This window comes from Rhipicephalus microplus, chromosome 2 (assembly GCF_043290135.1).
Source record: "Rhipicephalus microplus isolate Deutch F79 chromosome 2, USDA_Rmic, whole genome shotgun sequence".
NCBI lineage: Eukaryota > Metazoa > Arthropoda > Arachnida > Ixodida > Ixodidae > Rhipicephalus > Rhipicephalus microplus.
In genome coordinates, this window is record NC_134701.1 from 293,460,403 (window position 1) to 293,475,873 (window position 15,471).

The 15,471-nt window shown below is 45.4% G+C and overlaps 1 protein-coding gene across 1 annotated transcript in view; it reads left to right on the forward strand.

The window, feature by feature from the left end:
• LOC119178181 (uncharacterized) overlaps positions 1 to 15,471 on the forward strand; it is a 117,334-nt gene that overhangs the window by 15,096 nt on the left and 86,767 nt on the right. Inside the window, exons 2-4 of the mRNA XM_037429368.2 lie at positions 3,761 to 3,915; positions 6,882 to 7,353; positions 8,279 to 8,500. Of these exons, the coding sequence (XP_037285265.2) occupies positions 3,848 to 3,915; positions 6,882 to 7,353; positions 8,279 to 8,500 (762 nt within the window). The 5' untranslated portion in view covers positions 3,761 to 3,847. The remainder of the gene's footprint in view (positions 1 to 3,760; positions 3,916 to 6,881; positions 7,354 to 8,278; positions 8,501 to 15,471) is intronic.

The window sequence follows — 15,471 nt, forward strand, 5'->3', positions numbered from 1 at the left end:
GCTGTCCGTCAAGCAGTCACCGTGCCCTCTGAAGATATCAAAGAAGGGCTGTGCCTTTTGTAGACTGTCCAGAAGAGATGTCACTTCCGCAGGATAGGCATTGTCAAGTTGACGGTCCACCGCATCATTGTCACGCTGAGGCACACCGAAAAATTCCAGTTCGATCCAGTTGTTTTCTGTCGACACAGTGGTGAAAAACCACGGCAGAATCTGCACGAAAAGCAGTGGTGATTTAGGCATGCTGTCCGTCAGGCAGTCGCTCTGCTGTCTCCAGTAAATCCAGCCCTGTGCTTGCATTGGCTACATTATCCCAAGAAACTTGTTGGGATAATGCCGTGAGCAAGCAATGGCTCACAGCAGCTTCTAAAGTTTCAAGTCAACATGGTGGGTTTGTGCGGTCTATGGTAGCTATGAGCCTCTCGGTGTGGTTTACATTTTCCACTGTTGCCCTGCCGCCGTGGTCTAGTGGCTAAGGTACTCGGCTGCTGACCCGCAAGGCGCGGGATCAAATCCCGGCTGCGGCGGCTGCATTTTCGATGGAGGCGGAAATGTGGTAGGCCCCTGTGCTCAGATTTGGGTGCACATTAAAGAACCCCAGGTGGTCGAAATTTCCAGAGCCCTCCACTGCGGTGTCTCTCATAATCATATGGTGGTTTTGGGACGTTAAACCCCACATATCAATCAATCACATTCTCCACTGTTTTTTTTATAGAAAAATTTGTAGGATTCTTGAGCTTCGTCTTAAGAAGCACTGACACAAATATCAAGTATTTTCGAATTGTTCATTCAAATGATGTCAGTGGTGCCAATAATCCTGAAAAAGGTATTGTGGTGCTTGGTAATGCGTGTAATATACTGCTATCTTAGAAAAATTCTTTCAGCATTGAAGGGGCAGTTTCACAGTGCAATTTGACATCAAGGGGAGATGGCAGCAGCTATGCCATGATGTACTGTCATCACATGCCACCATGTGCTGACACAGGATGCAAGCAAGCAACAAGTGAATTGTCGTTACTGATTCCAACAGTGATTTCTCTAATTTAGGCTGCATGCAGGGTTAGCAAACTCAATGGAAGTGTGTTGGTTTGCCCTGATAATGTCCATTGCAGTAGGCCTAGCTTGCATATGCTGGATGACGAAGCAAAATATTTTATACTGAAATACCACGGTTCAGCTAATGCTTTATTCAAGCAACAGCAAGATGGCGCCGATGATGAAGAGGTCAAAGCGAAGACTGATGATGGTTATTGACAGATGAGGAAGATGAAGTCCAATGAATTCTTACAATAATTTTCTCCGTCGACAGACGCGGCCAGCCTGGCCGCGAATCACGCTGTGGAACGCATACGATAGGGCTTGAGACGCGAAACATGCACAATTTATGTCCCGCAGCAGCATTGGTCAGTGGGGGCATGAACAGGTGTGATACGGTAGTTCACCGGTGAGGTCTGTTCGAAAACTTTGTAGGGGCCAAGATAGCGCGACTCAAGCTTCTCCCATAAGCCAGGCGTTCGTGCAGGAGTCCACAGAAGTACATCGTCGCCGGGGCGGTAGAGGACGATGTGATGAGTGGCATCGTAACAATGTTTGCGTTCTTGGCTAGCTTCAGTGTTTACACGGGCAAGATGACGGCATTGAGTAACACGGGACAGAAACTGGTCGCAAATGATTGGTGAAGCGTTGATGGGGCCAGAAAAGAATGAAACGTCGAGTGGTGATGTCGGTTGACGTTGTTAGAAGGAGGTACACTGTAGGCTTGTAATTCCTCACGAATTATGGCTCGAATGATGGATCGCAGCTCCATACTGTTTGCTAGGGGGTTCTCAGTGAAGTAGGGTCACAGGCGGATTGACTGCAAGGTATCAAGTCGCTGGCATAGAGAGACGACGTCGGAAACCGTCGAAGGGTTGTGCGCGGCGAGGGCGTTGAAAGCGGTAGGTCCGATACCCTTCAGAAGGTGCCGGACACGATCAGCTTCGGGCATGGTGTCATCGATACGACGGCAAAGTGCAAGCACATCCTCAATATAAGAAGTGTAGGACTCACCACAATGTTGAACGCGTTCTGCCAGTTTCTTCCGAGCAACTTCTGAACGGACGGTCGGTAGGCCGAAAATGCGTCAGAGCTGGTCTTTAAAGGAAGACCCAATTGCGGAAGTCGCTCTCATGATTCAGGAACCACGTCTTGGCAACTTGAGAGACGTAAAACTGGATGCGTGATAATTTCGATGCCTAGTTCCAGTTGTTGTAGACACCTACGCGGTCATAGTTGTCGAGCCAGTCTTCAACATCTCCAGGCAGACCGGAGAAAATTGGAGGCTCCCGAGGGGGGTTGTTGACCGGGCTGGGGTTGGCGACGGGTGGTTGGGCTTTCTCTTGCTCCATGGTGCTTTGCTGGCGTAAGCGACGTCCCGAACGGAGCTCCAGTAGCTGGCTTTGGATGGAGAGAGGTCGAATAGATCGTGAAGCACCTTCCACCACTTGAAATACCACGGTTTAGCTGATGCTTTATTCAAGCAACAGCAAGATGGCGCCGATGATGAAGAGGCCGAAGTGAAGACTGATGATGGTTATTGACAGATGAGGAAGATGCAGCCCAATGAATTCTTACAATACGTATTATCTGACTCTGGTGTGGAGAGAGTTTTACGCTGCATGCCAACGAAATCAAAAATGTCTCATTTGTAATGCCTCTGCTTATCTGGCTTTGTTCATATTCCCTTCTCATTTGCTTGCCATACTTTGCTTCTCGGTGGACAACTCACACGTGTTGTGGAAAATCTGCTTGCTTGATATTGGTCCTGGTAAACGGTCCTAATGCGCCTGTTGCAGTTACAGCTGCAAAGTAACTGCTAGACTTCTGCAAGGCAATACATGGGCCCACATAGCGGCACACTTTGTTGATGCTGTGTTGGTTGCTTAGCATGATAGGGAATTATGATCACCAAGCCCTTTGTGGTGGTTCGGCAGCTTTTAAACACCCTCTTGTTATGTAGGTTGTTCACATGGCGTAATGCCTAGTGAGATTCCACACTTATGCCACACAATATTACATAATTTAATGCGACTCCTTGTACGACGTGATGTCTGTATGGGGCCTTTTCCGAATCAGTTTTAAGCACTAGGTGGTAGAATACTTGACTGCCATGCAGGGTACATGTCTTCAGTTCTGGTTTGAATCGTGATTTTTATTCGTTGCATCCATCATGATTTTTTGTTCACAGACAATGCCACCAACATTGCATGTTCTTCTACAAGTAATGATATCGCGTTAATAGTGAACCACATTGATGCTTACAATTACAGTAAGGGGACTGACACCACATTTCTCTTTCTATGCATACTCCTTTCTAGTAAGAATTGCTAATTTAACATGAATTTTCCTATGTAAGCGACCGACAACAACAAAAGGGCACTTTGTCTGGCTTGGATTCTTTCTGCTCTCTCCATAATGTATTCTCTTTCTTTGACTGCTTGTGCATATGATGCCCTGTCATTTGTTATGGTTCGGCTACTACTCGAATGTTCAAAGAGGCACCCCAGCCCAGATGATTGGCTCCACAACTAGTCTTGTTCGGGTGCTTGGCAGTATGCTGTGTCTGACTCTTGATGTTGATCTTGAGTGCGCGCCCGTTGGCGCGGGCTTGTGTGCACCTGCCTTTGAGGAGGAAAGGTCATAGGCTTCTCAAGTTGTGCCTGACCGTGTAGTATTCTTCCTGGGACCTACATGGTTAATTACATGATGCAATGTGTGCACACAGAATGGGACACCACAGAAACATCGTGGCTCCCTGCAGAGGTACGGCAACGAGGAGCAAGGGCCTGCTGCTGCATGCTGGTTGCCCTTCATGGCCATGAGCTTGCCCCAGCAGCCCGTAGAGACGACCGTCAATGGCCTCGGCTGCAACCGGCGCAGGTTCTACCTTCTTGCATATTCGCTTGCCTTGGACACAATCTCTACAGCTACACATTGCATAGCAGGGAGAGCAAAATAAGTCAAGTAAAGCACGTCAAAGACCTTTACAGCACCACCTGCACCGGCTGTCTCAGTTTTCTATTCCCGTTGATTTTAGAAAGTTTGCTGGAAAACTGTGCAGTAACATAAGGGTATCGCTAATCAACAGCAGACAAGTTGCTGTCTCATGCCTAGAGGTAATACTAGCGACGTAACTCATTATGTACTGGTGTCATGATAAAAGAGCTTTTTAGGTGGCATAGGAGGTAGGTTAATATTATTTCTCCTACTAGTAAAGCCATTAGCATTCTTTAGAAGGGCCTTGCAACAAGAACTTTAGTTGTTTCATGATTGAGAGTTGAATTCCTCTTTGAGTAAAAGCACAGTTATTGCACAAGGAGACCAATTTCTCTTATTGTTGCTAGGAGCACTACATGCGGAGATCGCAAAGGCACGAGCACATTTTTAAAAATGTTTTTCTAAAAATGCATTTGCTTCAAGTCTGCCCGTGCATGGTGCAGGCATGTAGGGGCACCCAGAGCTTGGTTGGCCATGGCGCATTCGCAGTGCAAAAGTGATTCATAGCAATTATTGGTGAGCACCAGGAGGTGCACTGTGGCCTAACCAAGATAATTGATACTGCAATTAGTTAATGAAACACAAAGCTATGTCTAGCTCGAGAGGCACATAACAATGAGCTGATGTGTGCTGGCTAACATGTAGATGGGTGTTGATTACTGTCATGGCAGGCGTAGTACACGAGTGGGAACTAGCTCAGGCATATAAGTGTGTGGGGTAGCATGTGAGCAGTAGACCAGATGCCGCTTTTTTTCTCCTACATCAATGTAGGGGAAAAAATAGCATTAAGCAGACAACCAAAAGGTGAGTCTGAGAGAACGGGAAATACTCTAGCCTTTCTGAAGTTGCAGCTATGCATAAAGGAGGGAGGAGGCAGCCAACACCGAAGTCCAGAAATTATTATGAGGAGAACTATGTGCACTTTTTTTTTTGTGAACATGCTGCCGAAAGAATTTAGCGAATATGAGCTGTGATAAGGAAGTAGCAAGGGTTAGGACTTCATTTAAAATTCATTTGTAAAGAATCTACGAATTTCTTCAGCCTGTAATTTGGCATAAATGACTTAAATGTTCAAAGGAATGTACCAAGTGAATTTTATTCAGAATAGTTGGCGTCAAACAATTGCTGGAGTTGGCCTTTAAAGAGTAATTATCAAAGGTTATGATTCTTGCCATAACATTGGTGTGGAACAGCTGCTGCTCTGTCCCTACCCTAAAGACAGAGTTGTGGCTATGGTTGCGGGGCATTCGCCATCTTATGATTATCTAGATATTGTGTGAATCGGCCTGTGTTTCAGCTACACATTCCATAATTGATGGAGGGGCAGAGTAATGAGTTATTGCTAAGCCAATCTAATTTGTAGTTTTGGTGTTGTCAGGCTTCTTCGATGTTAATGTTTTTGTGATGGTCTTCTACATGTGCATGAATGTTGCTAACATTCGACTTACTATGGCCGCTGATACAAAGTTTCTAATCTCTGCACTCTCATGCATTGCCATAATCTTTATTCTTTTTGCTGTTTGAGTTTTTTTACTCTGATCATTGTCTGCCTTGTTATGGTGAAACATTTGCTCCACTCCCTCTGTGTACCAACATGATGGTGGACATCAGTGGCAAAAACAGATGCTTGTTTGGATCCTTTTGAAAACATAAAAGGACCGACAGAAAAAGCCCAGAAAATGAAATGAGATAACTCTACCGATAGATTGTTCATTGCATTGTCTCAAACCAAGCCTGTTTTTTTTTTTTTTTTAGTGAGGGCCGGATTTTATTTTTATTTCTTCATTGAAAGTCACGAAAAATGACCTGTGCTTCTGGCTACAAAATTTTTTGATGTACTCGGCCACATGATCCTTGATTGCTGTATGCAGTCAACGATTTTTGTTAGTGCTAAAATATTGTTGGTTTCTTTATATTAAAAGATATCACGCTATAAAAATGTACATATATGCCTGCGTTAGTAGTATGCATTAAAGTGGTGTTACCTTTGTGTGTTGTAATGACTCTGTGCTCTTCAGCACATCTTGAGCAAATTTTCAGCGTGCTCATGCAACCATGCAAGCAGTTTTCAGGTCGCTAAGGCTTTGGAGTGACGTAGTTTTGCTACCTACACTTTGTCTCAGAAATTGCATGCACTGCTATTCGGCACGACTAGGCATATGCGCAGTGATGTTTTCGGTGCCTTGGCCTGGCTTGTGTATCGAGAGAGTAACGACACCGGGACAAGCTACTCTTGACACAGGCGCAGGCAACCTTGGGTACAGGCACACACAATGCGGCACAAATACAGGGAAGGTATGTAAAGCCACATCATCTCATTTTAAGGAATTGTTATTTTTAAAAATAGTTGAAAAACTCAAAGGTGGTTAAGCATTGTTACAGGAACTCCTGGGAAATCAGGACGACAGTTTTCACAAATCGTGAGGAGGGTTGACGGCATTGCAATGAATTCTCAACGTTGCCAGAGATGTATATCTGGGTTCAAAACCTTTCAGATAAAAAAAATAGAAAAATACTGCTTCTAAAGTAACTACGTGCATTTCGGATTAACTTCTGCAGCTAGAAACACTATAAAAAGTGAGCTTTCTGCCTCCCAATAAAAAAAAAAAAGGAAGAAAAAAATTGGTTGTCGGTTCCTTTAAACTGCCCTAGGGACGAGATACCAGACTAGAAGCACACAGGATGCTTCTATTCTGGTGTCGCGTTTCTAGCGCAGTTTAAGTTTACAAGATGTGTCTTACCAGCTGGTACCCAACACACGCTTCTTGAGTTATTTGCATTTCTTGACATTGTGGTAGGAAGCTGTGGGCTACAGAATGTGAATTGTGGTAATAAACTGTTGGGTGCAGGTTCCTCTGCCGGGAGTGGGCATTTGCCAAGCTGGTCCACTGCCTCGACCAGCGGCCGGCATCCAAAACATGCGGTGCGCTTGTGGTTGGTGGGCCGGGCTGTGGCAAGACGGCCTTTTTCCAGGAGATTGCGCAGCCCACGGTGACCGACCCCGAGGCACACCAGCATGCTCTCAGCAGGCGCCTGCTGGCTCACCACTTCTGCCAGGCGCACGACACGCGCACCCTGGCTGTGGCCTCGTTTGTGCCGAGCCTGGTACGCCAGCTGTGCCGGTGCGAGCAGGCAGGCCTTCTGAGTGGCTACCAGGACCGACTGCGTGATGCTGAAGCTTTCCTTGAGCCCGTGGCATGTGCACGATGGCCTGACGAGGCATTCAAAAAGGCTGTATTGTTTCCGCTGCTTGAGATAGAGCCACCTGAGCAGCCCTGTTTGTTGCTCGTGGACTCGGTGGACGAGTCTTTCCTTGTCCAGGTATGCACCTCGATGGGAGGCTCTACATGTTGGGGGTTTCAGTGGATGGCAGCTTCTGTCAAGCATTAAAGGGACACTAAAAGCAACTATTAAGTTGACGTTCATTGTTCAAATAGTGGTCCAGAAACCTTGTAATGTTACATTTTTGCCAAGGAAGAGCCTATTTTGAAACAAAATTACGTGTTAGTGGTCCGCATCGGGTTATCACACTTCAAATTACCCGCCTGAAGAAGCGAACTGACCAGATCGATTCACGTCTTCGTTGCGGTGCACAACATTGCATGGCTTCACTGCGCTAGTAGCAGCAGGCTGAAATCAGTGGGAGCCACAGCAGCAACAATGGCCATTGATCGATTTCCCGCCATTGGCTTCGAAATTGCAGACGTTGTTTGGTTCAACTGTGCCTCACTAGATGGCACCACCTGTCCCGTGTAACCAATTGATAATTGAATTTTTAAACCACTCGCGCCATTCCCCATAGTACCATCCGGCAGTTCTTTTTTCCATGAATTAAACAGAAACGAACAAGCAGCATTTTATTGCATCACTTGATGTACGGAAGGTTTTTTACTTAGTGCAATTAGATAGATTACTAGTGATTAATTGTAGGCGGTCCATCTGATGTCATCGGGATCATTTTGAAAATGTCCTACTGCGGCGCTTGTGTTTTTGTGCATTTAATTTAATTTCTCGACAAGTAGGATACTGTTGTTAATAATATTGTCGTTTTAGATGTTGTCATACATTAAACTTTCACTCTGATGTAAATTGTTATTTGACTTTTGTGGTTCCTTTAAGTGGAAGTTGCTTTGACAGTAGCTTCCACGAAGGTGTGACTGTTAAATGATCTACCGTTTCACTTGATTTATTTTGTTTGTACAGTGTAGTAATAGTTGTGGGTCATTTTCGTCATCTTTCTTTGCAGATGAACACCTCTGGTGCGATGGGCTGTCATCGGCACCACTCCCACCATCAGGATGGAGGTGAACGTAGGCACCACTGTTTGCCTGACGGTGGCAGAGGCAGCCGCACCATTGCAGAGTTGCTGGCTGCCCACCAGCAGCTGTTCCCACAGTGGCTCCTGCTGGTCTGCTCGGCACGCCGACAGAGCAAAACCATCACACGCATGTTTACAGGCTTCAGAAAGGTGTGTGCTACAAAGAAAGGGCCGTTGCGCTCTTCAGAGGCTGTGCGCAACAAAATATAGTCATAATGTCTTGAGCAATTGGTTGATGGCTATTGAAAGTATTAGATTACCGAATCAGGTTCTGTTGAGTGCAGTCATTCCGCAGAAGAGGTAGTGGAGTGCAAATGGCTGCTGTGTTGCAGTGGTACATGTCTTAAGGGGTACTGACACTTTTGTTGTCATTTTTCTGTGTCATATAAAAGGCCAAGCCTTCAAAAGCCTAAAAAAGGTACTGCTAACCATGAGTGCACCCTAAAAAAGTAACTACAATATGTTTTTAAAAGCTACTCTTGCTTCCTCCTGTACCCTGGCGTCACAGCACAATATGAGTGTCTCGTCACGTGCTCGTGCAAGATGTCGTCACGTTTTCGGAGCAGTGTCACACCATGCTCCGGTTATTTTGAATGTTTTGAACTGGGTGATGCATGAACAGCCATTTTGGAAGTTCGGTACCTGACAAACTAGTGAAAGTGCAGTGTAAAGTTCCTATACTGTAGCCTGACGTCAAGCTAGTGCCAATGGCGGGAGGTGCACCTTGTGAAAAATGACTTAAACATAAAAAATAAAATATCTTATCAGCATTTGGTGAGTATCAAGCTTGCTCATAGCCATCTTTACGTACAGGTGACTTGTATGGCAGAGCACACTCACCTCCGAAATATCGTGTTAGAACTCCTTTCAGGAGAAGCCTTCCCTTTTGACTTGATCTAGCAAAAATAATGGCACATAATTCCTTGACCGTCAGATAGTAGACATATGTAGTAGCTTTTCTTTTCTAGGTGAATTGGCACAGAGGAGCATATATGTGTATTATTTTAAATATAAAGTGAATTGATTTTGTGACCCAGGATGATGTTTTTTTTTTTTAGCATTTACCGTATTCACTCGCATAATCCTTGCACTTTTTTTGGCGGGAAACCGATGCAAAGTTGGGGTGTGTGAGAATTATGTGAGAAAAAGTTTCCGCAAAAACATGCAGACCGAAAAAGAAAACTTAAGTGGCCGCGAATGGGGATTCTCATGCCAGAAACGAACTGCAAGCTTTCAGAAGCCCTAATTTAGACTTACCTCAATAATAAAAGCATAGGTTCAGCACAAGGAAAGATTTATTTGAGTCAAAAAAGGTGCAAGCAAATAGTCGAAAATTAGAGTAGCGTACGCAAAGCTTGTGGGCGTTGCGGGCAAGCGGCAGCATTCTTCACTCAACAGGAGCCCGCAAAAGGTTAGCATACCACGCCAGTATTAAGCTGATGTTCATTTAACTGAATCTTCCGCAGTTGTGTTCTGGCAAAATAAAGTTTACCATCCATCCCAGCCTTAAGCACACGGAAGTCCCAACACGTCTTGGTGGCTTTCAGCTGCTGTCACCATTAGCGAACACAAAACTCGTCGACTCCGAAGGGCCTACCGACAGCCATGTTGCCGTTTTTATGGCATGATCAATCACTTTCAAATTGGAAGCAGTCGTGTCTCTTCTGTAACGCCCCATAACATTACAACATCGCGGACACAACGTACAAAACACGCTGCAATGCACACTTGCCACTTTGTCTTGGCTTGGATTGGATCTCGGTGCAATAATAGTACACTTTATGCTTAGGAGAGGGGGCCACATGGTGGACGCTATCATCATCAGTGGCTCGAACGAGCAGACAACATTATTTTTTGGGGCTGCGATAATTACTCATGAAAAAAAAAAAAGAAATATTTTTGCTGGTCAATGTGGGGGGTGCGAGAATTATGCGAATGCAAGGATTACGCGAGTAGATACGGTATGTACTATCAGCGTCAAATGAAAGCTGAACAGCGAAGCACGTGCCACCAGTACTGTTAACATCATAGTGTGCGCCGTCCTGCCATCACCACTGGCAGGCAAGCACATCCAGTGTGGCAGCACTGCGCGATCCCTATATAGTGCATTATCTTCACTTATGTTCCAATTTTCGTATGGTGATAGAGTAGACCAGCGTGAACGTACCAAGCACTTTTCGTTGTATCCCTCGCAGTTCTTCGCTTTTACTCCAGCGCTACATTGAAATCAGCGTCAGGGCACGATAAAAAGGAAAGATAAATCTAATCGCTTTGCGGTTGACTTTGTCTTTGGAGATCCAGTTGCATAACTGAAAATGTCGAGTGTTTCCTTTGAAGAGATATCCCGCATTGTTTCTCTTTACCGGCACGACGTGACCCAGTGTCAATTGCCGCCATTACGAATCGTCCTTTGGTACTGTCAATACAATTTGCCAGACATTCTGGGAAGAAGGACTTCTGTGCAACCTTCCCCGTGGACACAGGTGACAGACAGTGCGAAGGACTTGCTTTCAAACAAGCAGCAAAAGAGGCACATGACTCTAGAGATCAAAGGCAACCTAAACCTGTCTGCCAGCACGCCAGCAATCGGACGCCGACAGCGCCACAATGCTGAAGCGGAACACCGCAACTAAACCAACCACAAGCGATTGGCACACCCATGCTGGCAATCGTAGCACCTGTGAGCAATTTACTGGGATGCTCAGGTTTTCCAATCAAATGCATGAAAATTGCTGAATTTTCGTGTCTGTTTTCTGATTTTTTTCCTTTAAAAAATCAGAACGGCAACACAGGAAACAAAAAAAAAATCTCACTTCAGTGGGGTGGCACTGTGCTACCAACCCGGATGTGTGGGCCTCTCTGCGCTGATGACTGGACGGTGCACACTATGCTGTTTCTATTGCTTGTGGCATGTGCCCCGCTGTTGTTTCCTACCACATGCAATATTTACTTCTTTTCACTTGTATTGCACTGCACTTGATGTGTAAAGTTATGTGCATTGTTAGCTTCACTTGAATTTGGATTGATATTTGCACCTTGTGGGGTTGCTATAATTTGCAGTAAGGTCGTTTGTGCCTTGTGGCGCCCATGCATCTCGTGGATAGGCCCCATTTCAGTTTAACAACCACCGAGCGGTAGGTGGGGCAGTCGTCACACCAGGGGCTTTGACCACAGCAGTGATATTGATGAAGCCACCTAGCGAGGGTGTCTGCAGGTAGACACCAGATATTCCATCGTCAGGTGTGCACGGCATGAATAAATTACTTTTTCTGTAGGTGGATAGAAAATTCAACAGAAATTTGACCCTCCAATTTAAAGGCCGCACCCCATTAAAATTGCGGGAAAGAATGTGTGGCCCTTACACGATTGCTTATGGTAACCCATACCATCATCGATTTTACAAAAGTTTTATATGATGACAATTTTTTCAAGGACTGACAGGGCCCTTGCCAATTGCCCTGAAAACGCATTTTGATTGCCACTTCCTTGGCTGGATCAGAATTATCCATGCATGTTTCCACAATGCTGGCATCTTGGCTTGTCCCATTGTTGGTTAACAAAGGTTCTCAGCGCAGCGGTGGGCTTGTTGCTGACGGCCATGGTGCTTGCCGCCGCGTTACGGATGGTGGCTGTGATGGCAGCTTTCATTTCGTTATAAGTTACAGTTGGTCTTTTGTTGCATTTTTGGTGTGGCTGGGATCATCATAGCACTTGGTCTTAATTGCTCATTTGTTTTGGATTTCGATTCTTATTGTACTAAAAAGTAGCTAGTTCATATTGAAAAAATATCTTCACCACATACTTTTAGTCGGTGACAACCTAAGAATAAATATAAGCTCCACCCACAAGGCCACATTACCCTTATTTTCCATGCCTTCGTGCTACAAAGGAAGGAGTTCCCATACAATGGCAATAACATTTACGCATACAACCATTCTTTAGTCATACTTACATTGATATTGAAATAAGGAAACCAAATTTCGATAAGAGAACTTGAGAAGGCACAGAATTCCACGTTAGTTTAGCGATATATCTGTTGTTTATATAGCGATATATCTGTTTTTTATATCGCAATCTCCACCACACTCATCTCGGAGTCCACGGAAAGGATTGTACATCTCTCGAAGGCGACGTTTCTGCGCGGTACTTATGATGGTATTAAAACAAACCAAGCCACATTTGACGTAATGCTTTAAAATAAGAAATCATTCTTTTGCAGCTTCACAAAATGAAACAAGGGCATTATTCCCATTTCATAAAGTCTGTAATTTTTTGTTGTTTTACTAAACTTTCGCTGCCACGTTTATTCACTGTTTGCTGTAACTATGGCAACTATGACTCAAAGCAAGCGAATAGTGAAGAAGTTATCCGAGGTTGTCTTCGAGAATTCCGATTCTTGTGTTGTCGTAAATACCAAGTGTGCGTCTCGCATTGCCGTGCTTTTCATCATGTTTGAGGTAAACGCCAAAGTTTTATTCAACATCTTGTTTCGTCAAAAAATAAAAGCACGTAGCGCACATTTTATTTAACAGTGGGTGTCATTGCATACATTATCGTTAAGTTAATGCTAAGGCGATGTATGTGGGTAAAGTGGCGATTACTAAAAGCTGCAGGTGAATTTTTTTTTTGCTTCAACAACTTGCACTCCATGAGGTAGCCATGGAGTGCAAGGTAGCCATGGGGTAGCCATGGAGTCAGCCCTTGATTAGTCAACTTTTTCAAAGTGGGACCGAGTTTTGCTGGAACAGGGGCTACTATACAGTCTATGAATGTGTCTGTGCCAAGGTGCGTCTGAGCAGGTACGAGGGTTTTTTCTCTCCAGTGAATGCGACTGCATTGCGTGCCAGACTTTGCTTTCACAGGGGAGTGCACTGCATCCTTTACTTTTTCTTTCACGGGACTCTAATTTATTATAAACGATGATTGATATGTGGGGCTTAACGTCCCAAAACCACATATGATTATGAGAGACGCCGTAGTAGAGGGCTCCGCAAATTTCAACCATCTTGGGTTCTTTAACATGTACCCTAATCTGAGCACATGGGCCTACAGCATTTTTGCCTACATCGAAAATGCAGCTGCCGCAGTCGTGAATCGATCCCGCGATCTGTGGGTCAGCAGCCAATACCTTAGCCACCACGCCACCACGGCAGGGTTAATGTAATATAAAGAAGTTATCACTTCGTAATACAGTCGAACAGGGTTATATCGAACCCACATATGTCGAATTTTCAGGTATATTGAACTCGTAAGTTATCTCCTTGAAATTTCTTTGTAGATATATAGAAATTCGCACGTTTTATGAAACGGTATTTTTAGCCGCCTTCGAATATATCGAACGCCGCGCAAGCTGCAAGGTGGGCATCGGCACTCGCCGCACCACGCGATCTCCGCGGCAGCGTGGGAAGGCGCGCTTTGGCACTTGCAGCGCCCGGCAACTTCCGCCCAGCAACTTCTGCCCAGCATTACACCTCCGCCCAAACCCGAAACGCTCGAAAAATGGTAAGGACGAGAGGGCTCGGACTGCACTATCTCAAACTTGCAGTGTGGCAGTTTGGTCTAGTTGGTATGACATGACGATAGCTATAGCGCGAGGACAGAACGAAGACAAAGACGCCTGTCTTGTCTTTTTGTCGTCGTTCGGTTCTCGCGCTATGACTATCGTCATCTCAAACTTTCAGAACAGCTTTTTTTTCGTTTCTCTTTCTATCTTTTATGCTTTCTCCGCATACCCGTCTGCTCGGAAAGCAGGAACGAAGGAGCCGACATTCTCCTCCTTTCGCCTTCTATTTTTTGGTGCCATTTTGCAAGTTTTTTAATCAGCCAACAACAGCTCGGCTCGTGCCTTTTCCTGTTGTCCTCACATGTGGACATCGCCTCGCGAGTGGTTTATTGCTTTCATTGTCGCATCGCCTGTGTACCACCACATGTGCTGCATTTCTCTTTCGCGTGCGTGGTGTGCAAAGCCGCTGCGGACTCCGTGTAGCTATCGCCAGCGTAAACGCAAGACCCTTGACTTTGCGACGAAGTTAAAGGCTATTCAGCGTGTTGAAGCAGGCGAGAAATATTCCTCTGTCGCGGATGACTTTAGGATACCACGGAGCACTCTGAATACCTTGTTGAAGAACAAAGCTGATATCAAGGAACAGGCTGCGGAGCAGTGAACGTCGGGAACCTGTCATGTGTGCGCTTTCGCCCACGGGAGTGTAGAAAAGGCACTCTATGCCTGGTTTTTAGAAGTGCATGTGAAGAACGTTCCAGTGGATGACCCAATGCTGATCGCCAAGGCCAAATGGTTTGCCGCTGTACTCGGTAGTGTACTTTTTCATTGAAGACATTTGTGCATCGAGCGGGAAACAAGCGCCTACGCAACAGGCACTTCAACTTGGCACATAATTATGAGCCGTTGGAAATCAATTTCATTCAGATGATGCAGCAGTGCCAATAGACACACGTTGCATTAATTACACAAACACAGGATGACCACAATTCGCTTTATAATGCATACACTACTGCATAGTCTCCCCAACCGGTTTGTTACTTTTGTACTGTGTCGCGCAAGCAGGTTCTGTTGGTTGCTTGTTTTTTCTCATGCTTCATCAGCACAAACATCGCTCATATAGGTGCACAGCACAGCGAATGTTGCAAAAGATAACCAAGATTCCCACATTGGGACACCCAAGTAGCATACGCATTAGTAGCAATGCTGATGCCATGCTTTTGCGGGCAGTAAATGATGGACGTGCACATTGCACAAAGCACAGATGCGCGCAGTCTGACTTCACCTTCGCCTTACAGCTCACAAATGACGGTGACGACAATCGTTTAGAGTAGTCATCCTCAGCTAATACGCTTGATGCATTTGAGTGACGCAGAAATAGACGCCGTGTTGCTATTTCGCGCTGCCGAAACAACGGAACGTGATGAAGCTCGGCCACTTTGGTGCACTTTAGACGCTGCAAAATCAGAAACCTCAGTATCGAATGACAGCCGGCAAGGATGATATTGAGTGCAAGTGGATGCAATAGCTTCTTCTCAATGAAGAAAACACCGCAGCAAATCTGAATGGCTGCCTGCCAATCTCGGTGCAGCGGCACATCGCCTCTCGTCAGAGAATACTC